Raw genomic sequence first — 27,442 nt, forward strand, 5'->3', positions numbered from 1 at the left:
CCAAGATGTATGTACTGGTCAAAAGGTACTGGTGTGTGTGTTCCTCCTGTAAGGACAGGGGGACTCAGATGCCTTAGTAGGTTTATAACTATTGTAGGGTGGTTAGGGTTTACCTTGTACCGTGGTTTTAGGAGTCCTGGTCACTTGAGGTGAAAGGCTCTATTGATGGATGATATTCTTGTTGTAAGTGTGTGAGGGTTATTATTAGTATGAATTATCATATATCTTTCCCTCCTTTGAGGTAGGTGTATTTATAAAGGTCTTTTGGGGACTAGGGTTTGGGTAACCCTAAGTAGCGATAAGTACGCCCTCATAATCAGGGGAATTTATCAGCCACCTATTCTTTCAGAAGTGATGGTGGACTACCTTTTCCTTAACTAACAAGTTTACATGTCATCAGTGTCCAGGGTGAGTCCTTAAGTCACCACATAGGCGATATCGCTCTTGGGCGAGGGTGCTCTAATATAGGACGCTTATAAATATAACATTACATAGTCCTTCATGTAAGAACAAAAATAGTTCTACAATAGATTCCATGATTTTGATGATAACAAAGGATGAAACCAAAAATGGCACCCTAACGAAAAGTTTCTAAGTGTGCAGGGTTCTAAAGAAAGAAGAAATAAATCTGATGATGTCATCAGATGCACAACAAGATCAGATGCAAAATCTCAAGTATCAGAAGCATCTAAAGAGGAATCTCATTCAAGAAGCTCTGACTCTGGACAAAACTGCAAGTATCAGAAGCATCTGAACATGAAGTAAAATCTAGAAGCTCTGACTCTGAACAAATGCCTTCTGTAAATTCTGAAGTTATCAGCGATTTCTGAACTCTCAAGAGATAACATCAGAAGCCAGTTTCTCCAGATACACAAAGACTCTAATCAGAATTGTTAATCATGATGAAGTAACGTTTAAGCCAAGTTAAAGTTCTGCAAATGGATTTCCTCAATTAGAAAGAGACGTTAATCTCCACTTCCAAGAGAGAAGATACTAATTGTGGTAAGTAGTCACTTCTAAGTGAAAAAGTCTACTGCAGAAGCTATTAATGGAATGGCGTAACTACATCTAAATATCCAACAGACTCAACGCTACTTCAACTCTACTTCAACTCCTATAAATAGAGAAGAAATCTCATTCAGTAAATACGAAGAAATCACTAGCCAAAACTATACTGAAATCATATCACGCTCAAGAAAAACATCTTTGTTCTTCAAAGATTTTCACTAAGCTTTTGCTTATCAAGTGAAAAATTTTGTTCTTAAGTTTGTAATATTTGCTTTCTTAGAAGCACTCTAGATTACACATCTTGTATCTATTTTTATTTGATTTCCTCAAGTGACTCTTTGTAGTCTGTAGACTTGAGAGGACTAAGAGATTTTCTTTTCTCTTAGGGGTTGTTTGTAATCTTTCAAGATTAGTGGATTAAGTCCTTGTTGAAGGCGAAATCACCTTGGCCGGGTGGACTGGAGTAGCTTTGTGTTATAAGCGAACCAGTATAAAATCATTGTGTGATTTCATTTTGCAAAAGCGCTTATTTTTCAAACAATTCAAACCCCCCTTTCTTGTTTTTCTCACCTTCAATTGGTATCAGAGCTCCGGCTCTGTTATTGATTTTCAAATCAAACACTTAACCGTGTAGAGAGATCCAGTGCGAGAAAAACAAATGGCCCACTCAAATGAGAAAGATTCTTACAATGCCAAGCCTCCTGTTTTTGATGGAGAAAAGTTTGATTACTGGAAAGATAGAATCGAAAGTTTCTTTCTTGGTTATGATGCTGACCTCTGGGACATTGTCACAGATGGATACAAACCTCCAACCTTAAATGGAGCTGAAGTTCCCAGAAGCAAAATGTCAGAAGATCAGAAACGTGAGTTCAAAAATCATCACAAGGCCAGAACAATACTTCTAAATGCTATATCATACAACGAATACGAAAAGATCACCAACAGAGAGACGGCTAAAGATATACTTGACTCTCTGAAGATGACCCATGAAGGAAACTCCCAAGTCAAGGAGACGAAGGCTCTGGCGTTGATCCAGAAATATGAAGCCTTCAAGATGGAAGATGACGAAGCTATAGAAGCTATGTTTTCCAGATTCCAAACTCTTATTGCAGGTCTTAAAGTGCTAGACAAAGGATACACGACTGCAGATCATGTTAAGAAGATAGTCAGAAGTCTGCCAAAGAAATGGAGACCAATGGTTACTGCTCTGAAGTTATCAAAGGATCTGAACAATATCAGCCTTGAAGAACTTGTTAGTTCTCTCAGAAGCCATGAGATAGAACTAGAGGAGGATGAGCCTCAGAAAAGGAACAAGTCAGTGGCGCTGAAGTCCAGACCTGAAAGACGGAAGTCAGACAGAACCAAAGCTCTCCAGGCAGAAACTGCAGATACTGACGACTCTGAACCTGAAGACTCTGATGATGAAGAAGAACTGTCCTTACTAACCAGAAGAGTTAAGCAACTCTGGAAAAGAAGGAACAACAACTTCAGAAGATCAAGACCCAGAGGGGATAGATCAGAGTCAACTTCAAAAGTGAATCAGGATCATCAGAATCTGACTCGGATGAACAAGCCAACGTAGCATTTATGGCTACCACATCCAGCAGCTCAGATGAAGAATCTGAAGAGGTATTTTCTGAACTTTCTAGATCTGACTTAGAATCATGTTTATCAGAAACTCTTACCTCTCTTCAGAAATTAAAACAAAAAGTTAAAAGCATTAAAGACCTTCTTAAAGCAAAATCTGAAGAATGTAGTGAACTTGAGACAACAATTCTAGCACATGAAGATACAATCAAATCTTTAACGTTAGAAAGAGATGGAGCTAAAACAAAAAGCTTAAAATTAGAAGAAGCGTTGTCTCAAGCACCACAAACTTCAAATGAAATTATTTATAAATATGAAGAAGCCTTTCAGAAGTTTCTGAAGAGTGGAATAGATAGGAGTATTATGGCATCCATGATTTATGGAGTAAGTCAGAATAATAAAAGGGGAATTGGGTATGATTCTAATTCTGATAAAAGCGAACCAGTATAAAATCACCTTGGCCGGGTGGACTGGAGTAGCTTTGTGTTATAAGCGAACCAGTATAAAATCATTGTGTGATTTCATTTTGCAAAAGCGCTTATTTTTCAAACAATTCAAACCCCCCTTTCTTGTTTTTCTCACCTTCACTTCAAGCATGAGGACTTTGCTAAGGGTGAAGTTTCTTTAAGACCTTTTTGTGTTCAAGACGTGACCCTCGCCCTACATGAGTGGATGTCGTATATTTATTGAAAATGTTCCCTTAACTTTGGGAGAGTCTCATAGCTTGGGGGTGAACCCCTGAGCCGAAGGCTTATATTATTAAAGGGCGACTGCCCTAGTTAGAGGTGATCTTTTTAATCCTTTAATGGTGGGATGAGTCATATTCCAAGTGTCTCTCAATTACCCGAAAAATGTCAGCTGGGAATATCAATCAATTATTTAGCTTGTCACATTTACTTTCATTTAATGTAAGCAATGATGGCATATTTTTCGAGACTCAATTGTTAATGACATGTGTCATAAACGTGCTGAGTTTTTTCAAAATCCTATGGAAATTCAGAAAGGTCCCTTATGGTTTTCAATCCCTTATAAAAGATTTATTATTTCATTTCTCTTGTTCTTTTTCAATCTCTATTTCTTGCAAGCTTGCCTTAACTATTCAATCTCTCACCTCTTTGCTCATAACCTTCTTCCAGGTATGTATCTCCCTTTCTCTTGCTTTCTATAGTAAATAGGTTTTACTAAGATGCATTCGAGATGAGACTTATCCTAAAACATAAGGTTCTAGATTTGTTCTACTACTTTCTTAGGAACAAAATAGATAATGTATATCTCTTCCATCGTGCCCAAAGATGCTAGATATTTTCGATCTAGTTACACCTCTGCCGAACAGATCTTCCATCTTCATTCGGGAGTGGAGATTTCCTCTTCGAAGGATGAACACCAAGTCATTTTGGAGGCTTGTTCGTCATTGGAGAGGGCGACTGTTCCCGTCTTCTCCAATCCTTCTTCTCCATAATTCGAATTTTACCTCCCTTTTATCAAGGATATGGGGGTATTTTCCCCACTTCTCTATAGAGGTTTTAAGGGTCCTCAATGTTGCATCCTCTTATCTATTTTCTAACAGTTGGGGTTATATTAGGGCTTTCAAGATAGTCTGTAAAGACCTTGGTTACTCTGACCTTATGAGTCTTTTTCTCTTTCTACACCACCAAATCAATAAAGAGCAGGTGGTGTCTTTGAGTACTCAGCTTTGAAATCCCCATTTTGCATCACATTCCAATCATTATTAGTATTGGAAAGACAAGTTCGTGCGAGTGAAGGGGCGAGATGATTCCCTTGGTGTGTTGGGAGATGATGGCGCCTTGATGACATGCATCACTACAGGATTTTTACAAGAAATTTTGGATGAATACATTGAAATAATGAGTCAAAGTCATGTCAAAGTGTGGAATAATGTATCAAAGTTGCTAAAGTGTGAAATAAAAGGTTATTGATATGGTGGAGTTATGGTTGAACAAAGCCAAGGAAACTGAACCTGTTAGGAAACACATTATTGTTGTTGAACCTTCTGATGGAACGGGCTATATGAAGATTCATTTCAAGAATCTTAACCTTGAAAAGATGAAGAAGGTAGAAGCTATTATGAATGACCTTATAAATCTGGATGTAAATGATTCTGAATCAGATGAAGACCTTGAGAACTATGAAGAAGTTAAGAACTACATGAATTAAACTAGGTATGAATATTGAAGACATTGTTATGTTTTACATGATTTGTTGTTAGTTGTTATTGTTGAATTTTTTTTTATTTGTTGTGGATAGTTGTTGTTAATTGTTATTAACATGTTTATTTTTGTCCTGGCATGATTTACTTCCTTTTTGAGTTAACAATATACTGATGGTTGTTGTCGCTTGTTATGTTACAATATTAATGGTAGTTATGTTGTGGTTGTTGTTACTTGTTATGTTATAGTGTACTACTTATTTATGTTAACATGTCACTTTTTGTTGTGACATGATTTACTTCCCTAATGCTTTGTCGTTGCTTGTTATGTTATAATATTGATGTTAGTTTATGTTTTCAAAATAGGTTAACTCATATTATGGGTGGTTCATAAATGCTTTGTTTTGCTATGGAGAAATAATAAAAGAAGTATGAATCAATTTCGGAAGCTTCAACCTCCTTGTACTTTTTCTTCATGGCAACACAAAGTAGATCAACTTCAGATCATTCCATGAATCTTTTCAATAAAAGGTATGTTGTTACTGTTTTGTTGATGTATATGTTGTTGTTAAGTTTATTATAATGTATGTAGAATGTTTGTTTCACTCCCTTCATTGAACATACACTCTTTTAAAGTGATTTAGAAAATAATAATCTGAAAATTAAGTTATATTTGAAATGCAACTTAGATCAAACATGATTTTCAAATTGCATATATCTCGTAATTCGTCTATATCGCTCTTTAACACGTATAATTTGTTTTATTGCCCCAAATTCTTCAAATAAATAGTACGTTATCTATTAATTTATATTGCAAAACATCAAATTTATTGAGAAATTGGATCATCTTCATCTCTGTCATCATAATAATTTTCATCATTGATTAAAATAATGATGTTGATAGCGATGATGATGATCCCTAATTAGTCAACATATTGATGCTTTGCAAAATAAAATAAGAATGAACTATTGCTTTGTAGAATTTGGGAAATTGAATCAAATACTATGTGTTAAGAAGCAAGAGATGAATTACGGTATGAATGCAATTTGAAAAATAGTTGTTCGTTTAAGTAGTTTTTCAAGAATAATTTAATTTTTAAAATTATTATCTTCTACATCAAGTTTTATGGTTGTATATGTTTAGTGCAGTGTAAGGAAAAACAAACAATCTATATATTTTATAATAAACTCATGGTACTTTTCACAACGGTTGGATTCTATAACTGTGGTGAAATGTTAATTATTTCCAATTAAATTGTTGTTGCTGCTGGGTTTCGAACTCATGACCTTAATATATATCATAATATTTGTTTAATATAAATGTTGTGATAGGTAACACACTACCTTGCTTATAACAACGGCCACACGTTCGTTGTGGAAATCACCATACATACAACCACACGCTACTTAACAACGGACGTTCAACCCTTATTATATGTGTTTCGCAATCGTCGTTATATGTGTTTTCCGTAGTAGTGTATCAACATATTTGTTGGAAAAAAAATTAGTATTCATCTAAGGTGACACTTAGTTGGTGCACCATAAGGTTGGTGCATGGTGCGTCTGGAGATGCATCTCTAAAATCTGAATGGCATTTTTGTATTTTTACGTGGTGCGCAAGTAACATATATGATGCATTAAGAAATTCCCAAAGAAAATTATGTTTTTCTCGTTAAACGGAAAGAGGATTTCTTAATTCAGCATATATGTTTCTTAGACACCACGCAAAAATATATAATTGCCCATAGATTTCGGAGATGCATCTCCGGACGCATCAAATGCTCAGTTAACGTTAAAATGTTCTGGGGATGCATTTCCGAAATATTTTGGAGGTTAAATCATATCAGACCCTTCTTCTTCCTCACTTCCCATTTTACTCAAAATTATATTCAACTCTAAAAAAAAATCTCATCAACAGAGCTCAAGGGAACTTCATTCAACATCAGAAACATCATCCAACCCTGAAGGAATGTTGAAATTTGTAAGTTTTTTGAGTTTTTGATAAGTTTTTAAGTTTTTGTGTAAATGAGTAGAAATTGTTGATTAAGGTTAGAAATAAGTAGAAATTGCATTGACATAGATATATTTTCTGATGGGTCTGATGTGAGGCAGGTCCTTAATGCCATCATGACGGAGGCACAAAGGCATTAATGTATCAAAGACAGTGTAATACCTGAGACCGAAGAGGACGGGGAGTGGTTACATGTAACACCCGAGGGTGATGGAGTGGTTGTTGGTGCACAAGGCATGACAATGAGACACTCCTATCGGCTTCTAGGGAAAAACCAAATTTACATCGGAATGAGAGGGATCCTGAGGTTGTGTAGGTATGGGACTGCATGGTTGAAGAAATTCTTATAAGGATTAAATTGTACTACCTATACCAACAATGTGCATCTTTTTTTTGGTAGCTGGTCCGCTGTCGCGCGCGGATCAAAAACGAGTATTTTTGACAAAACGTAGTTAGCGACAAATTGACTCGGATTATCGTTCTCACAAGGATTCTTGAATGAATTAACCAATGATAGTAACGATTAATGGGGTTTTGGTTGGTTTAGGATTCAATTAAAAAAAATAGATTAAAATAAGTGATTATTGAAATAAGTTGTAACAACAATTTACTGATTCGGTCTTTGCCTATCATCGACTATCGTAATTCCACCCGCAGATTAACTATTCCTATTCGATTATAATATCAACTGACAAGCGCAATTGATAGTATAAGTTGTATGTTCCTATTATCCGAATTAAGCAAACGAGATTAAGTTTCATGAATTAAGCAAACATGAATTAAACGGACTCGATAACGAATTAAGCAAACGAAATCGTGACTATAATTAGGATCACACAATCAATCGGATTAAATCAATATAGTATATGTAAATCGGATTAAGCAAACAAAATACATATATTAATATTGAAAGGAATAAAAACCTGAATAAGAATTACTAAAATCTCAAGGTATCGGAACCTGAATACAGCAAATTGTTTGGCTCGATTAGTTCTTCATGAGAATTCTTGCCAAAGCTTTCAAGTATTTCATGAATCGTCCTGATCCTAATGTTATGCGGCTGCTAGGTATATGGAAAACAAGGAATTTGGTTTACAACCCAACTGGATCGAAAACATAACCCAAGCCCAAAACTAATGACCCAAAACTTAAATAAAACTAATGTTGCAACTTCAACGACTTTTCTGGCCCTGCTACAGTCTGATTCAGCTCTCTACTTCTGAATAAAAGTTGTAGATCTTTTTCTTATCTTTCCATCGACTGGTAGCACGTCTCAATCCGATACTCCTAGCTCAAGATATTATTTTTCTCGCGAAAGCTACTAATGCTGAAAATTAAATACGAAAATTAAATAAGTGCAAAAATAACATAAATTATGAAAACACATTAAAACATAAAAATAATCAAAGCAAACCGAAGAAATGCTTAAATACAAACATGGAAGAACGTGCACCAAAATACACTGATCAGTAGCCTAACAGATAAGAGCTTCATAGTTAAGCGTGTTTGACTTGGAGTAGTATTTGGTTAGGTGATCTTCTGGGAAGTTTTCCGAACAACGTGTGAGTGAGGATAAAACATGCTGAAAAGACTCGTGTTAGTTTGTGGGGTCAGTTGATAATCTTAAAGGTAGTCTGGGGTGTTACAGACAACGTCGGAGGATGGAGAGGTAGAGCTGGCAGAAGAGTCAGAGGAGGGCGATGAGATGTAGTATAATATACACAGTAGTTCATTAGTATATAGTAGTAGTATTATGGATTGTATTTTATTTTGATATCATGCTAATTTATCATTGTTCTCGATATTTTTTTACATTTATTGATATTTTATTTATATATGTTATTTTTAGACCATCTGGACTTGTGTACGTCATTTTTTGCGTTTTATTTTATGGTGTAAATCTGTATCTAAATACACATAAACAAAATATAACATAGAAAATTATGTTCTGATACGTTACAGAGATGTATTTTCGTCAAATTCACAGAGATGCATCTCCGGTACAATACACATGTATAATGGCTTCTGATTGTGATGCATAATATATGTTTTAAATTGTTACGGAGATGCATCTCTAAAATATTTTAGCGTTCAATCAGAGAGTTATGTTTTGATACGTTACGAAGATGCATTTTTGTCAAATTCACGAAGATGCATCTCCGGTACAATACATGTGTATAGTGGCTTATGAGTGTGATGCATAATATGTGTTTTAAATTGTTACGGAGATGCATCTCTGAAATATTTTAACGTTCAATCAGAGAGTTATGTTCTGATATGTTTGGAGATGTATTTTCGTCAAATTCGCGGAGATGCATCTCCGGTATAATACACGTGTATAATGGCTTTTGAGTGTAATGAATAGTTTGTGTTTTAAATTGTTACGGAGATACATCTCTGAAATATTTTACCGTTCAATCGAATTTGATAAGTCCAGAGATACATCTCCAAAATCCGAGGGTATTTAGGTATTTTCGTGTGGTGGTTAAGAAACATAAAAGATGCATTAAGAAATTTTCAACCGAAAAAAGATACAAAGTCATTTATATAATTATTACATAAGTCAGAGAATGGGTTTATACCATATGTAAGGCCCACTACTAAAAACTTTGTTTTTGGTGACCGAAAAAGCTTAATTATCAGTCACTATAAGATTTAGTGACCAATAAAGCGACAATAATTGGAAAAAGTGTTAGTCGTTAACCTTTAGTGACCGATTGCCTCATTCAATTATCGAACTCAAATCCTTGAGTTGAGGACTATACGCGTTACCACTGGGATGCATCATAACAATTGTCAATTTCATATTTAAATTGGTATATATTATTAGAATACATTTAAATTATTATAATGTTATTTAAATTATATTTTTTTATTAAATTAATAAATTTAACAATAACTTTAGGATCAACCTAAAATATTTACTAAAAATTAGGATGAACATAAAAATATTTTTTTTAAAAATTAGGAAAAAAACAGTAACTTAAAAAAAACCACCAAAATTAATGATGATCGAAATTTTGATCATTGAATTTTTTTAATAAATTAATTTTGTATAAAAATATATTTTGTGACGGAATATTATGATCACAAAATTTTGGTCACTAATTCGATGACTAATTTTATTTGGTGATCAATTTATCAATTTTAAAATTTTTATTAACATGTTAAAGTTTGGTGGTTATTTCGGATGGCCGTTAGGGATGTGCAAAAAAACCGGTTATCCATAACCAAATTGGTCTACTTTAAAAAAAAACCAAACCAAATACTAAAATAAAAATTTGGGTATCTATTTTGTTATCCAAATATAAACTGTTACCCATTATAAAAATTTGGTTTTGTTATTGGTATCCAAATTTTACTATGCGTTAAATTTTTATATTTGTATGTTTTGATGATTTATCACGTTATAAATCAATTTTTTATTTTAAACTTTTTTAAATTTTATAAAAAAATTATTTTAAAATTAAAAATCAGATTTTTTTTCTTTTCACCAAAAATATTATATTTGGATTTTTTTTCGAAAAAATTATATTTGATATTTTTTTTCAAATAAAATTATTATTTTTTTCTAAATAAAAAAGATATTTTGTATCAAAAATATTTTGTATTTTTTTCAGTAAAAAAATAGTTTTTTTTTTAATTTTTAAAATATAATTTTATTATTTTCAATTTTTTTATATTTTTTCTTTTTCTTTTTTCTGAATATTTGTTATTTTTTTCTTAAATTTTTTTTTTTATGTTTTTTAAATTTTAAAAGAAAAAATATTTTAAAACCTCATAAATTTTGTTTATGAACAATTATGAGAGATTTTAGAAATTTGAACAATTTTTTTGATGAATTATTTATTTTATGAACAATTATGATTTATAGAGATATGATTCATAATTATATATTTTAAAACCTTATAAAATTTGTTTATGAACAATTATGAGAGATTTTAGAAATTTGAATAATTTTTTTGATGAATTATTTATTTTATGAACAATTATGATTTATAGAGATCTGATTCATAATTATTTTATTTTATTACCGTTTTTATGTAACACATCATACTTTAGGATTGTTTTTAATCGAGATATTATTTGTGGTGATTATAAAAGTCAAATTTAAAATAATTTTTTAAAATAAATATTTTTTTTATATAAAATGGTTTTATAATTGGTGAAAATAAAAAAGTTACTTAAAAGAAAATAAAATTATTTTTGATATAAAATTGATTTTTTAAAAATATAGTTTTAAAAACTATTTTTTTTATAAAATTGGTTTTAAAATTGATTTTTTTAAGAAAATAAAAAATTGGTTTTAAAGAAATTGATTTAAAACTGATTTTTGTAAACTATTTTTTTTTGAAAAACCGGTTCAAAAACGAACCGATCCACTTATAAACTGATTTCTAAAAAATAAATTGGTTTTATGAAAATGGTTTTAAGAACCAAACCGAATCATATATATGGTTCAATTTGATTTGGTTCATGATCCATCCACACCCCTAATGGGCGTAATGATCGAAATTTGGAGAATCACTAAATATGTCACTGAATACGAATTTTCTAGTAGTGGTCCAAATCCAAAAAACAGACTATAAATTAGTAATGTATTTGAACAAAATTAAATTTTTTTCATTATTTTCAATAAATTCAACCAATTAAAATGAACGTATTTTTCTTCTGGTAAAAAAATGTATTACACAGATTTCTTATTTTTATTGACAATAAATATATTGATCATAATGCTTCACAAAATAGTTTCTGTTGTTGTAACCAATAAAAATAAACTAGAGATTGAGAAATCATAATAATTTGAATCAGAAAATGACGGCATTTCCTTCCTATAGCAAGATGCCAAGAATGGATAACATTCCAAATACAAAAACTACAGCCAAGTCCACTTTGTCCCTTCTTTTGGCACCACCAGCATCAATCAGCAGAAGGTGACAATGAGAAAAATGACAAATCTATTCACAAATGGTTGTTACAAAACTTTTCTACAAACCCAAACCATAATTAAGGGGGAAGAAACACTGATAAAAAGCCGTTATCAGTGATCCGAATGAGACTCGTAAAATTCACTTGGACAAGGGGACATAACCTCTTGCTCCAGCAACTGCAATACTTGGTTCATCGAAGGACGGTCATCTGCATTTGAATCGGTGCATCTTGCTGCTAGCTCCAAAATCACTTCAAGAGTCTCAGCATCTGCACCAGTGCATCTTCTGTCTACCACATCTTCCAATCTGTTTTCTTTCAATAATGTGTTCATCTACAAAAATATTCAAAACTTCGATACATTATCGTGTACGAAAGCTTTCAGTGATGCTATGGATATGCATTGGATGAGTTAAAAGCTTACCCAACCAACAACATTTAAACCTCTCTTTACAAAGGAAGGATCCGTAGGCCTCTTTCCGGTTACGAGTTCGAGTAATAGAACTCCAAAGCTATATACATCCGACTTCTCAGTCGCTCTCCCACTTTGAAGATACTCTGATCGATATATAAATAATATGTTCAAAATCCACTTCACCGAATCATGAGTTAAGCATATATCAGCCAAAACAATGATATTTGTAAATTAATGAATACATACCTGGTGCCAAATAGCCAAATGTGCCAGCAACCACTGTGGTAACATGCGCATCTTCATCGACCAAGAGCTTTGCAAGACCAAAATCAGAGATGTGAGGCTCCATGTTTTCATTAAGAAGGATGTTGCTAGATTTTATGTCACGGTGCACAATTTTCGGGGAGCATTCATGGTGCAAGTATGCCAAACCCCGGGCAGAACCAAGGGTTATCTTTAGACGATCATTCCAGTTCAAGGGTTGTCGTTCGATATTTTCTGAGAAAAATAGTATTTTCGAAAAGTTAAGAGGATTGCACTATTATGGAAGAGTTTTTATTTAAATATAGACAAATTAGTTTAGCATACCATGCAAGAGATCATCTAAGCTGCCTAAGGCCAAATAATCGTAGATAAGGAGCCTTGAAGAAGGGAGCCTGCAATAACCGCGAAGGTTCACTAAATTTATGTGTTTGATGCTCCCTAAGATTTCTAGTTCCCTTTCAAACACTTGATCCGACCCTTCACGGCTTCGGTCAATTCTCTTAACAGCAAATGTGCCACAATCATTCATCACCATTCGGTAAACAGTACCAAATCCTCCTGACCCTACGATATCCTCCTCGTCAAGAGACTCCAGCTTCTCTATGATTTCAGATGATGTGTATGGCATATCACCGTGGAACGTAATAAGTTTAGCACCTGTTAAAATAATAGGTTAGCATTTATAAATAAAATGAGATTCATTTTTCGTTTTCTGCTATTAAGTGGAGTTTGTAATAATTGAGACATTGCCCTTACTTGCTGATGGATCAACTTGTTTCTTGACTTCTGTGTATTTCCTAACAGCTCGTTCCTTCTTCGACGATGAACGAATCCAGAGTAATGAAAGGGTTACGATAAGTGCAAGGCCCAAGGTTGCCACTGCCCCGATTAGCACAGCCTTTAAGTAATGCGAAGAAGATCTTTTTGGAGGGACTGCATAGGTTAAAAAAAATTTGATTTTCAAGCAAATGTAAACCAAACATGAAAACCATTTATGAGTATAGTAAGTCATATTAGATAGTATTTCGAAACCAGTCCAAAGATATGACTTGCCTGAAGCTTCATCGCTAACGGCATGCGGTATCACGACAGGGAAACCAAGTGATGTTCGACATGGCTTTTGGATTTGCCTTCCACAAAGATCTAAATTTCCAATAAACCTGTTCATATTACAAAATTCCACAAAATTTCAAATCCTATTCGGTCTAAGAGCTACAATGCATCAACCAAACCACAAGAATTTACAAGGCAAGAGTACATACGAGTTCTTCTGGAAGGTGCTTAGTACTCCAATGTCGGGGATTTCACCAGAAAAGAAATTGGTGGACAGGTTCCTAACACAACAAAGAAGATTAGCATAACAGAAAATCAATGTTTCAAGTATCATCATGCCACTGAGCTATATATGCTAAATTGACTTACAAAACTTGCAAATGCGAGAGACGGCCGATAGAGGAAGGTATAGCTCCTTTCAGTGAATTGCTTGATACATCCCTACATTGAAAGTTTACATTAAAATCATAAATGAAAATGAAAAAAAAAGCCCTTAAAAATAAAAAACCATTCAGTTGAACTTACAATATATTCAAAAATGAAAGATTTCCAATGCCTGATGGTATGCCTCCTTGGAAATAATTAGCCCTCAAGTACCTTTCAATAGAGTCAAATGAATCATTCATGATTGTATTAGAAAAAATTACATCAAAATAGAGAACTATTTATTTCACTTACAAGGCTCTAAGCTCAGTACAGTTGGTAATTTCAACCGGAATGATTCCATGCAAACCATTCTGATGAAGTGCTCTGATTCAACAAAGAACCAAACAGAATAAGAATGAGAATAATCTAAAACAAACAAATTGCACAATGAAAAGAAGAACATTTTCTACTTACAATCTCTGCAATCTACTGAGTTTACCAATGCTGGGAGAGATTATTCCTCCAAGCTGCATGTACGGCAAATTTCTGAACAGCAAAAGACAAATAAAGTATCATATTCAGCTCAGAAAAAAATGAAGAGAATGGTTGGAGACAGTTGCATACATTGAACGAACTCTTTGTTCAGCATCAGGATGACATGAGATTCCAGTCCATGCACAAGGAGACTCATCAAAATCCTGCCAGTTGCTAAGAACATTCTTAGTATCATTCCAAGTGCTTTTGATCTCCAACAATGCTTGACCTAACAATTTGAAAAGAAAAAAAAAATCACTTAAAGTTTAAATCTTTAAACAAAATCCTAAAATGGGTAGAAAAGTACTAAATGCAATTATTATTTTATACAAAAATAGAATAAAAAAATTTGTAGAAAAAAGTAGAGCACAACATAAAAGAGGGTTTCATAGTTTTTTTGTTACCATCTTGAGTGAGAGCAAGTGAAGAATGGTTGAAAAGTGTTGTGAAGATCACAAAGAGAGTAGAAGCTAGAATGGTGATTTTCATTTTGAAGTTCTATGGTGGGAATGAAATGAAACCAAGTTTCTGATGCAGCATTCAAAGAGAGAGAATGTTGAAGTTGAAGTTGAAGTGATGATTTTTTGTAGTGGGTGGAGTGAGAGTGTAGACCAAAAAGGTACCAAGATTTGAAGCTTGAGGTTTGAACTAAAAATAATGGTAATAATTTGAAGCTTGAATATAAAAATGGAAATGAATGCTTTGGTTTTACTCTATTATTTTATGTATTTTTTTATGAGAGGTTGAAAAAAAGACATTTTTTGAAAGTTGTGATTAAAGTGTTGGAGCAGTGTGGAGAAGCCGTTGATAAGGGAGAGATTCAAAAGATAAAACATTAACACTCGTTTGTGTAGGTGTGGAAGTGTACGCGCCAGTGTAGTCCAATGGGAAGAGGTGTTGATGATACGTGAGTGAGTGAGGCGCGTGGCTTGTGACATTGCATGTCTGAAAAACGACAGACATTTAAAGGAACCATACTTGGTCCACACGAATGAGTTTCACTCTTTTATTTTTGACTAAAAATTGCTAATCTTTTCTATTTTAAATGTGAAAAGGAATTAAATTACAAAATCTAATTGGTAAGCTGGCATTTTTTAGATCATCTTGTAAAAGAAGTTTCAAGGATAAAATCAGTGAAAACAAAATAAATGTATGAATAGAGAAAAAGAAAAGAGAGAGCGGGAGAAGAGAGAAAAAGATAAGAAATGGAATAAATTTAATATATTATTCGATATTAAACAAAAAAGAGAAACAGAGAAGGGAGAAATTTTGATAAGTTTTGAAAATATGAATATATTTCTCAATTAAAAAGGACATTGATTTTTTTATATAATTCTGTTTTTTATAATTAAAATATTAAAATAACTGTTTTTTTAACTATTTTTTAAAATGCTCATGTTTCAAATAAATAAAAAATTGAAGCGCGAAGCTCAAGTCAAACGAATTGACGCATGCATTATACATTTTAGAAGGTAAGTTAGCACAATTGACGCTTATAATGGTCAAAGTCAATTCAATTTGCATAAGGTAAGTTAGCACAATTGACTCTTATAATGGTCAAAGTCAATTCAATTTGCATTTATGTTTTGGAGTTCAAATAAGGAGCCAATTCATATGGTGTATACTTTGTTTGCCTTTTTTTTAATTAAAAATAAAATATTATATTTTAATAAGTATCATTTTTATAAATATAGGTGTGTCTTCTACCATTTTTTTTACGCTTCTTTGCGTTTTCTTCTTAATATTTTTTTCATTTGTTCTAACACAAGTAGTAAAAGACATGGACATGTTTTTTATTCGAGTATCAAACCTCCGATGAAGATGCATTTTTAAAATATTCAGAGTTTCAAGCAACTTGAGAGTGTTGAGACTAACAAGTGCGAGTTGGAAATTTTTAAAAACAAAATGTGGAGAAGTCCCACATTAATTTGAAAAGTGGAGACTTTAGCATTTATAAGTGAGAGAACTCACACACCTAACATCTTAAGATTTTAGGTGAGTATGTGATATGTCTCTCATAAGGTGTGTTGCTCATAAAGGAAGACCTCAATGTAAAAATGTTCTCTCATGTTGAAACTCCAACAGTGGTATCAGAGCCTGTTCAAACCTCCAAATTGATGACTCAACATGTTAAATATGTAATTCTTGGTGTTAAGCATGCTTGTAAGATTCGACAGAGTCGAAGTCGGCCGTATTCAACAGAGTAGTAGTCAAATACAGTCTTTAGTAGTGGTAAGTGCTTGTATTTAACAAGAGGTCGAATACATATTTTAGTTAACAAGTTGTGTACTCGACAGGGTTGGATATCAGCCAGTCGAATAAGGTTAGTTAGTCAGAGATTACTTGTTGTGCAAGTAATCTCAGCTATAAATAAGGAGACACTCTCATTTGTAATACACGCACTAATTCAGTTAGAATAATAAATAAATAAAGTTCTTCTCCCAAAACCATAACTCACTCTCTCTTTTCTTCTCAAAATCCTCCCCCTCCTTCAAATTATTGTGCGGAGGAATCATCTTGCAACCAATGTGTGGTTGAATCACTCAAGTGAAGAATGAGAGGCATGGTCAATCAGAAAGATTGATTCTTGTTCATCAAGATTGATTTGGATTATCTTCAATATTGGGGTTTAATTCCAACATTTGGTATCTAGAGCATTGATTGTGATTCTTTGGAAGCATAAAACAATGACTTATCATCCGAATGGGCATTTTCCAACAAAATTTCTCATCTTAAGTGGCCAGAATTATGATAATTAGTGTAAACAGATGAAGGTTGTATTCTACTATCAAGACATTTGGGATCTTGTGAAGAATGAAGTAACACCAATTGACGAGAATGCCATAGACGAAAAAAAAGGTTACACATAAATATTTGAAGAAGAAAGATTATAAAGCTCTCTTTATAATCCACCACTATTTTGATCCAGACAACTTTAAGAAGGTAGGAGATGTAGAATCCTCAAAATAAGCATGGGGAATCCCAGAGAAATCTTTTAGAGGTGTTGAGAAGGTGAAAGAGGTGGGGTTACAAACTCACAAAAGAATGTATGAATTGCTTCAAATGGAAGAAAACGAAAGTATTACTGATTTCTTCACCAGAGTAATGAGATTGGTGAATCAAATCAAGATGCATGAAGAAGTCTTGACATCAAAATCAGCTGTTGCAAAGATCTTAAGGTTATTACTTCCAAAGTTCGATCATGTGGCAGTAGCCTTAGAAGAATCAAAGGATTTGTCAAGCATGACAAAAGAAGAACCTCAAGGGACGCTTGAATCTCATGAATAAATAATGGGTGAAAGATCTGCAGGCAAGACAAAAAGTGATGTGGCTTTGTAGGCACACCAACTATAAGAAAGACAAAGGAAAATGGAATGGAAACAAAGGTAGAGGAGGCTAACAACAATTTAACTAGTATAAGTCACTAACAAGAAGCTCGATCACCAAGTTAGAGACAATCTTCAAAGCAAAGCAACCATATATTAAGTGTTATAATTGTCAAAAGCATGGACATTATGCAAGTCAATGTCAAGGAGGCAAGAAAGAAAATCAAGAAAGTAATGTCATACTTGCAAAACAAGAAGATGAAGTGTTAATGATGATCACAACAAAAGAAGAAGAAAAATTCAAAGAGGAGTGGTATCAGAAGCCTTTGGTTCGAGTGGGGGACCAACTTCCTTGTATCGAAAGTACTCTCCATAAGTGGTGAGAAGGTGTCACGTTGAAGAGTGACAACGACGGTACAAGTGTATGTGGATAAAAGAGATTTTACATGAGGGGGACATTGTGGACATACTCACACTTGAGAGGGGTGTTGAGAATAACAAGTGTGAGTTAGAAACTTTGAGAAACAAAGTATGGGAAAGTCTCACATTGATTAGCAAAGTGGATACTTGATAATTTATAAGTGAGATAACCCAGACACCTATCACCTTAAGGGTTTGGGTGAGTATGTGGTGTGTGTCTCACAATGTGTGTAACTCATAAAGAAAGACCCTAATGTAAAAAAAACCTCCTGTTGAAACTGTAACAGAGAGGAACTTGATCCTTTGGTTAAACAAAGAGATTAATGATAGTGAAAGAGTTAGAATAATTGAGAGACTTGTTTCATGCATCTCTATTATGGATGACAATGACGATATCCAGTGTATGTGGGTGCCCATTAAATATGACAATGATGTTAGAGATATGATATTTTTACCAGATGATATTGTTTTGATTATTGTATGCTCTTAGATATGTTGTAGTGTTAAGTATTTTTATTTGTTATTTGTGTTTTTATTTTAGGCATGTTTGTGTTTGTTTTGTTGTAACCAAAAATTAGTATCTATATTAAATTCTAAGGTTACATAAAAATTAAACAACATAATAAATTATCATATAAAGCTTGTTCTAACATGTTTTTGTGTCTGTCTGGGCTGACGACATATACCACACTCTCTTGGGGTGACCATTTTCTTCCTTATCATATTTCCGTTATGCCAAATTACATCCCCTTGATATGCAAACCAATGTTCCTCTTTTGCTACCACTGGAAAGCTATTGTTATATACACTAAATAAGTTTATGACTTTGTAAACGACTCATAGATGCAAGAAACTTCCTAGCGAACACTTTAACATTCCATAATGACATGAGATAAAGACATAATAAAGCTTGAAACTTTCCATAATTGCATTAACCTTTATTTAGTTCGACCCGATAGTATCCCATTGGCCTCCCCTTATTATGGTACATTGTCTCATCTACATTGAAATTGTAATTATTACATTCAAATCTTATAACCATGTGTGTGCTATCTTTGATAGTTTCCTCCTTCATAACTTTCATGTAGCTTTCACTGAACAATTGCCCTGATTGCAAGAATGAACTCCATTTTTTGCCTTTTATTGTAAATAGTGATCCCAACCTAAAATAAGTTACTCTCACAAATGCGATTATGGGTAGGTTTCTAATTCCTTTAAAGATAGAGTTCATTAATTTCACAAGGTTTGTTGTCATATGGCCTCATCGTCGACCCTTGTCAAATGCCCTAGTCCACTTTTCCATTGGAATATTATAGACCAATCTTAATGCATCCATATTTGACAAACTAATTTCGTCGCATTAGTGTATGAATGATGGTTTATTTAAAGCATACCTGTAAGACCCCAATTTTGACCCTAATATCCCTTATGTCATTCTCATCATATGCATTAGCATTGGGATCACACCTTGGCATCCTCCTTACACCTCATTCATTGGGTTTACATTGGGAGAGATCACCAAGCACATTTGATTGTATCATACTTCATTTTTCTTTGTTTACTAACCAAAATACTAAAAACATGTCATTGTATAGCCTAACTTTTTTGCAGGTAGTGCACATGCTCACCTTTGATCTATCAAGTTTATATCTAGGATTTAAGACCCTCATTGCAAGGATCTCAATCAATATTGTCTTACTATGGCTCTATACATCATATATGGATCCCCATGATCTTAACATGTTATTTTGATCAAGAAAGCATCAAGAGTTTGAAGTTTGTTTGCCTTGAAAACCCTAATTCATATGGGTATCTTATGTGACTTCTTTAACAATTGATCACAATTTTCAAGGGATACTTCAAATTTCATCATATTATGCATATATGATCTCCCATGGGTCCCAAAAGTTAAGAGAATAGCAAGCTAGCAAGATGGTTCATGGTGGTTGACCAGAGGAAGTCAAGTGATCAAAACAGGGGTTCCCTAGACCCTATCTCCTACAATTTTTGTCATATGAAAGTGATTCCAAGATAAACGTTACTCTAAATGACATTTCGAACAACTTTCATGTTGAGGTCTAGAGCTAGTTTTGCTTGTAAAGTCATTTTTTATGGTGAAAGATTATAGGTCATTTTGTCTAAACCCTAACTTGAAAGTCAAATTTCCAAGACCATAACTTGCTCAATTTTTATGAGATGAAATCCATTAAAGTTTCATGATCAAATTCAAGATGTCTACTTCAACTTTTATGTTTGTAGGAAGTGCAAATTCAACTTGCAAGTACATGTGATATGAGGAAACATTATAGGTCATTTTGGGCCAATATCATTGAACAAGTGATTTTCCTCAACTTCTAAAATGCATAACTCCTTCATGATAAATCCAAATAAGGTCAAATGTGTAACCAAATTGAAGGTATTTAGAAGAGTTACAACTTTTATGAAGGAACTTTTCTCATTTAAAGCTCGTAGAAAAAGTTACTCAATGTGGAAGAAGTGAACATATGGGTTGGTACTTAGAATTTTTTTTGATAGGTTTGATTTTCCAAACTTCCACCTCAAAGTTCATCATGATCCAAGCTTCAAATGAAAAAGTGTTCAACATGAAAGTTGTTCCTCTCGATCTATCCTTTCCAAAAGTCAAAATTCATCCCATTTGGAAAAAGAATGAATGACTTACACATGGATTAAAGTTGATTGACCATTTGGCATATTTGAACTTCCATTTTCCACACTTGAATGCATGGCTTATTAACATGACTTCAGCATTGCTTGCACATGATTTTGGACCTGAATGCATCATTACATGGGCCTATCACACGCCCATGCATCAATGCAAAGGGAATTTTCTATTTTTGAAAGTTTTAAAGAAGTGTGCAAATATCAAGTGCCTTAGATATAAATATAAGTGTCCATGCTCAGAATTGAGGACCCTTGCGCGCCAGCTTTAAAGCTACAACACTAAACCCTCTCATTCAAAGGGTAACCTTTGTGATTTTCATTAAAAATCGAGTTTGAATTCTCCCACTGTTTTGAGATTCAAACTCCAAGAGCCCTCCTTCTTCCTTGATCCATTTCCACTCCATCAAGCATCATAAGCAAGGCCAAGCACAATTAAGAGCAAGATCGTGCCCATCTGAACCTGTAGTGAAGATGAATTTTTGAATTTTTCATCTATTTGATTCTCATTCAATTCTCCACCATTCTTGATCATTTTTGGTTGTCCGAAGTCCTACCAATGTAGGCAAGAAGATTGAGTTGCTTTGAGGTTAAATCGAAGCAACTCAAATCATGATCCTCAAAATTCAACTTCCTGTATCTTTCTATATACTTGGAGTTAGATGAAATTGAGGTCAGATTCGAGCTCCTGAGCATTTTTACTTTAAATTCCTGTCCTCCTTTTTCATTTTGGTGATGGTTGAGGGTGGACCAGTCCGGTGAGGTCCACCAGAGAAGAAGACCGGAGCTCTGGCTCCGGTGGTGTGTTGACACGCCTCAGAACCACATGATCCTCGTATTATATTTTAATCTTGAGCGTCCAAAGTAATTACCACGCGTGTGGGATAGTTGACTGATTACTTGGTGGAACGCGCGCTCTGATCCACTTGATCTACCACCTTAATTAATGAGGGAGATCAAGTGGTCCACGTTTTTTGCTATTTTCTGATTTTTGTTTTAATCGCCTTATTTTTATTAATTCATATTAATTTTAATATTGATCCAAAAAATATGGGACTTTCACCAAAAATTCTCAAATAATTTTCTATTTCATTTTCTGAATTAAAATTACTTTTTGGATCAATATTAATATTTTTCATGATTTAATTATTTTTATGCATATTTTTTTTAATTCTTTAAAAATACTTTTAAGTTTCCAAAAATTATGAAAAAAATTCTCCAAGGTCCTTTGACATTGTTTGACCTATTATAAATATCTTGGACATTTATTTGGTGTTTTGAAGAGGTTTTAGGTTTTTGACCAACCATAATTTAATTTAATGCATTTTTAATTGATTTTTAATTGTTTAATTGCAAATAAATTATGTTGATCTATTTTAATTGACTTGTTGAGTTTGACTATTGTCGTTGGACCTTGGTCAAGGTTGATTTGACTTTGTTGGATTAAAATCATCAGATTTAGGGGATTGATGAAATGTACATTTCATCTTCCAAAATGAATGAATAATTTTAATTTGATAAAAGTCATCATTTGACCAATTTGTGTTTGTCTCATTTCCCATCCCTCTTCATCTTAATCCCATTCTATCCTTATCCATTTCATTGACCTATGATATCTCTATATCCTAAGGCTAGTTGATTGAAAAATCAACATAAGTATGGATGAGATTATGTTCACCCTTTTGCCATTTTCTTTTTGTGTGTGGTATGTTTTAGGAGCATGGTTCATTATATCATGTCTCTAACATGCACTAACACCAATATATTATTGCCCGACCTCAAATATTTGTGACTTCTACATGAGTCCAATTACGATTTCTTAACATAGCGCTAAATTTTGACACAAAAGGCATATCATTCTAGTAAGTGAGATTGTAAGTCTCCCCCCTTTCATGGTATTGTGTGGAAACTTAGTCTTTTTTACTTCCTTTGGATGTCTTGCCTCAAGGATCCATGCTTATGAATAGAGGGTTGAGTGTTCTCCAAAGAATGACTTAAACAATAAAAAGCAAAAGCAATACTAACTTCTAATCAACTAACATTTCAACTAACATTTAATTTCAAGTTATTTACTTTTATGCATTTTAAATTCAAGTCTTTTATCATTTACCATTATTCATATCATTTAACTTGTTTACTTTAATGCCATTTTCATGTTGCTCACTTTAGCCATATCTTGTGATTGTATTATGATTGAATATATTTGTTTGTGTATTTTGTTTGTGGTCTTTTGACCTTAATGTACATAATAACAACAAAAACTCTAAAAAAAGATTTGTATGCACTGTTGGATTTGATCTGGGACATTGGACTTAGAATTAGGCAACACTCCCTATGCAAAAGGACTTGGCCAATGCCAACTTTCTTGAAACCAAGTGCTTGTGAAGTGAACTTTCATCTGATATAAGTATTGAGATCCCTTTTGAGTTCATCTGCTACATGATCTTGATGAAGTTATTACTTTGAACCTGTGTCTAATGATTTATTATAAGTCAATCAAGGAGGAGCTCGTCTGATACATGGAAGATTATGAAGAAGATCATGAAGTTGCTAGCTTGGATGTGACTATCTTTATTTGATGTCTTGCTCTTCATCTTGCTATTTGTGTATTGATATTGCTTGATTCTAAAGTCCAAGGGAAAATTGGGTTTCTATATGACATTCTTGTCTATTGGATTGCATTCCATTGGTCAGATCTTTTCAACTCTTAACTTTTAAATTTTTGCTTAGGATCAGTCTCTTCATCTCCTCTCACTTATTTAATTTCAAATCTCTCCCTCCTTTTAAAATCTTCTTTGCTTGATGATTTCTAAACTTAGACTTTATTGCAAATTCGAAACTTTGGCCTTATGCCATTGCATTTTTTAAACTCTTTTTCTTAAACAAATTTGTAAATGAACTTAACCATATTTACTTAAGATTTCGAAAAGACAAAAAGAACTAACACCCATTCAAACTCTTTTAGGATTTTGTGTCTCTTTTAAACTTAAAATTTTGTTAAAAGCAACTCATCCACTTTGAAATTAATACCACGAACTACGAGGTTTTGATCCCTCATTTTTATGTTGGTACGTATGCACAAGTCCGAAGGTCTTGTCAATCACAAAAATGTAATTAATGAATTCTTTTCTCATCCCCACACTTTGTTATTGCAAATATCATTTTGTACAAAAAACACATATGCACACAAAAAAGGGCTCCCTAGGAGTACCTAGGACACTTTGGGTGCTAACACCTTCCCTCTGTGTAACCAACCCCCTTACCTGTAATCTCTGGCATTTTATTAGTTTTGATTTGAAAACTTCTTATCTTTGGGTTTTGTTCATACTTTTCCCTTTTCCCTTGGAAACAATAAAAGTGTGATGGCGACTCTGGTTTTATTGATGTTAAGTTCATCAATAGCTTAATGGTCATGAATTTACCGCTACAATACCCTACGTTCACAACTTTTTTCTGAAGACACTTGTCTTTGATTTCACACATGAAGTTTTGTGCAATATGTATAATGTTGTAGACATGTGTAGAAGGATGATTTTGTCAACCATTATCAGAACTATTGTATGCATTCTTAGTAGGTACATGTCTATCTAAAATTTAAAAGAGGTTGGGTTTTAGAGCGGCATGTGTTATGAGATTCTTAAGAAAGAAACTTCAACCACCACTAGTCTCACCTTTAGCTAGATCGAAGTAAACGGGAAAGATATTAATGTTATCGTATTATGTGACTTACATAAGTAATATCCCCTTATATTTCCCATATAACTATGTTCCATCAATTTGGATAATAGGTTTGAAAAATGCAAAACCTTTAAAGCATGATTGAAACACCCAAAAGAGTCGATGAACTATTCTATTTCCATTAACACAAGTGTCTTGTGTATATGCCAGTAATGTCTCCATAATTGCAACAGTTCCTGAAGCATATGTCTTAAGTGCCACCAAATATTTTGGAAGTTCTTGAGCCTTTTGTTTATGTTATTGTTTGTGCACCATTCTAGCGCATGCATTCATATCTAAAGGCATAAATATTGGTTTGTTAGTTGAGTTTTAATTAAAAAATCTTTAAACTTATTATTGTTTTGATCACTAGGGTTAGTTGTTGAGAGAAAGTGAGAGAGGTTCTCATATTTAGGGGGAGTCCTAAATAAAAATACGTGTGTAGTATTAAGAAGATGGGCATTTAAGAGGGGTTGTTCATCTAAGACATTTTGTACTAATACTATTGAGAGTGAATTTCCTTTTCTGGGTTGGAAGCCCCCCAAATGTAGGTAATGTTGCACCGAATCGGGTTACCAATTCTCTGTGTTCGTCATTTTCTTTATGACTTATCATTTTGTTTTATATTATCTATCAATTATGGTATAATATGTTGAACACATTGTCTCTGGATTCTCAGCCTTTATCTGAAGCTATTTGGCATGATCAGGTCCCAAAGAACTTCAAGCCACCAATGCTAGTGTCTTTCAAATGTAAGACTGGTCCACATGAGCATATTATTGCCATTAATAGTAGGGGCTTCTGATTCACTCAAATGTAGGCTTATGGTCGAGACCTTTAAGGAGGGTGCTTTGAGATGGTATATGAGTCTACCCCGGTTCTCGATCATTAGCTACCAAAATTTAACTAAGAAGATGGTGCAACATTTTTCAGAAAGTAAGCATAGGAAAGTGTCGACTACTAGTTTATTCAACGTCCTACAAGGGCACTTAAAGTCTCTCCTAGAATACATGACAATATTCAACAAAGAAACAATCAAGGTGTCTCACCCGAATCAAAAATGTTTGCCGAGGCATTTCAGCATGACCTCAAAGCCGTACAGTTCAACGAATCTTTAGCACGAAAAACAACGTCTAACATGGATGAGGTTATCACCCGAGTGGAATGTTACATTAAAGGAGAGGAAAATAACATGAAAAAAAGATCCCTAGATGTAAAAGAGAAAGTGCAGACCAAGTAAGAAGGAGCTGGAAATAGGAAGGAATACTATAAGCCGGGACCCAGAGATTGGCCAGTAGAAAGACCATCCTGGTGACTATTCAGAAAAAAGCAGGAGTACACACTGTTAAACACTAGACGCTAAGATATCTTAAAATAGGTCTATCACCTAAAAAATTTCCCCGTAATAGAAAGCCTAAAAGGGGTGCATATTATGATGGGAAAAGATAGAAGTGCATGGTGTGCATACCACAGACTTCGAGGATACCACACATAAAATTATCATCAATTGAAGAAAGAAATTAAAATCTTAATTCAGAGAGGTCGGTTGTTGTCATATGTGAAAGAGTAGGAGGTCAACCCAGAAAGAGAAGTCTTCCCCGAGAGGACCCAAATTCGCAAAATCGTATACATAAGAAGGGAAATAATATATAAGAGGTTTGCGGAGCCTGGGTAACATGTCATACGCTGAATACGATACCATGGGGATTCACAAGAGGAGGAGAAACTAGCTCGGCTAGGAAATATATGCTTAATGCACATTAAATAGAAGTCGCCTTCAGAGGGAAAAGAGGATTCAGTTGTGATCAACTTATCCATAAAGGACTCAGAAGGAGTTATGGCTGACAAAAACAATCCCACGATGATTAAAGTACATATCTGTGATTAGAGCATAAAGCGAGTCTTGATAGACCCTGGAAGCTTAACAGATGTCTTATATTGGGAAGCATTTAAAGGGATGAACTTCGATACCACTAAGTTACTACCATTCAAAGGTACTTTGGCAGGATTCTCGGGAGAGCATGTACAGGTACTAGGGCATCTGCCCATAACAACCACCTTCGACATTAGAGACCATGCGAAAAGTATCCAGGTAAGGTACCTAATTGTCAATGCTACATCCCCATATAATATTATTATTGGAAGGCCCTCGTTCAATGCTCTGAAAGCGGTGTTGTCCACCCTATATCTTACATTAAAGTATCCTCTAGAGGAAGGCTGAGTCGGAATAATGAAAGGCGATCAAGGATTATCCAGGAAATGTTATAAAGATATTCTAAGACTGAAAAGAATGAGTTATGCTGACAAACCAATCAAGAGTGATCAGTTAAAAGTAAATTCAATCAATATTGATCCGAGAGAGGAGCTACCAAAGAACCAGCTAACACACAGGGGAATACATAAAGGATGTAAAACAACGTCCGATCAGTTCACCCAACTCAAATTGGGGTTGTTCAGATATCAAAAGATTAGGATGGAAATGTTGGAGTCAATTTAAGCATAAGGTACTACACTCTTGTACATGACCTCTTAAGCACAATGTGGAGGTTTTGTAAACAGGTACCGAGGATTTCGCGCTCACTACTCGTGACGGCCGGACAAATGAAGTTTCAAGTAGGGGCTATCGATCACTTCAATATAGGGGAAACATCAGAGCCAACAAGTAGAGTTGTATTGTCCAGAGTAAGCAAGGATCAAGGCAGAATCAGAAAGTTATGGACCAGGGACACCATGTCTACTTGAGGACGTCATACACCGAATGAAGAAATCAGATTCATAGGCCTATATAACATGACAATCCTGCAAATAATTACCAGGAAGTTCAAGGTAAAGGACTGACATGAAGGATATCACAGAGCAAGTCTGATAATGGGCTTCAGGGAAAAAGGTGATTTGATCCCGGATGGGGAAGGTTCCTTTAGTGTCGGTCATAGGGTGAATAATGAGGCTTATAAGTTGGATGATTT

General features: G+C 33.9%; 1 protein-coding gene across 1 annotated transcript; it reads right to left on the reverse strand.

Annotated features, from left to right (window-relative positions):
• Positions 1-11,558: 11,558 nt before the first annotated feature.
• On the reverse strand, positions 11,559-15,087 carry LOC127073843 (LRR receptor-like serine/threonine-protein kinase FEI 2). The gene is made up of 13 exons (XM_051015073.1): positions 14,739-15,087; positions 14,425-14,563; positions 14,275-14,346; positions 14,113-14,184; positions 13,960-14,031; positions 13,804-13,875; positions 13,644-13,715; positions 13,435-13,541; positions 13,138-13,314; positions 12,706-13,038; positions 12,364-12,615; positions 12,127-12,260; positions 11,559-12,036 (listed from the first exon to the last, which is right to left on the reverse strand). Exons 1-13 carry the CDS (start codon positions 14,821-14,823, stop codon positions 11,815-11,817), a joined length of 1,809 nt encoding a protein of 602 aa, XP_050871030.1. The 5' UTR covers positions 14,824-15,087; the 3' UTR covers positions 11,559-11,814.
• Between the last annotated feature and the right edge of the window lie 12,355 nt (positions 15,088-27,442).

This window comes from Lathyrus oleraceus, chromosome 4, assembly GCF_024323335.1.
Source record: "Lathyrus oleraceus cultivar Zhongwan6 chromosome 4, CAAS_Psat_ZW6_1.0, whole genome shotgun sequence".
Taxonomy (NCBI): domain Eukaryota; kingdom Viridiplantae; phylum Streptophyta; class Magnoliopsida; order Fabales; family Fabaceae; genus Lathyrus; species Lathyrus oleraceus.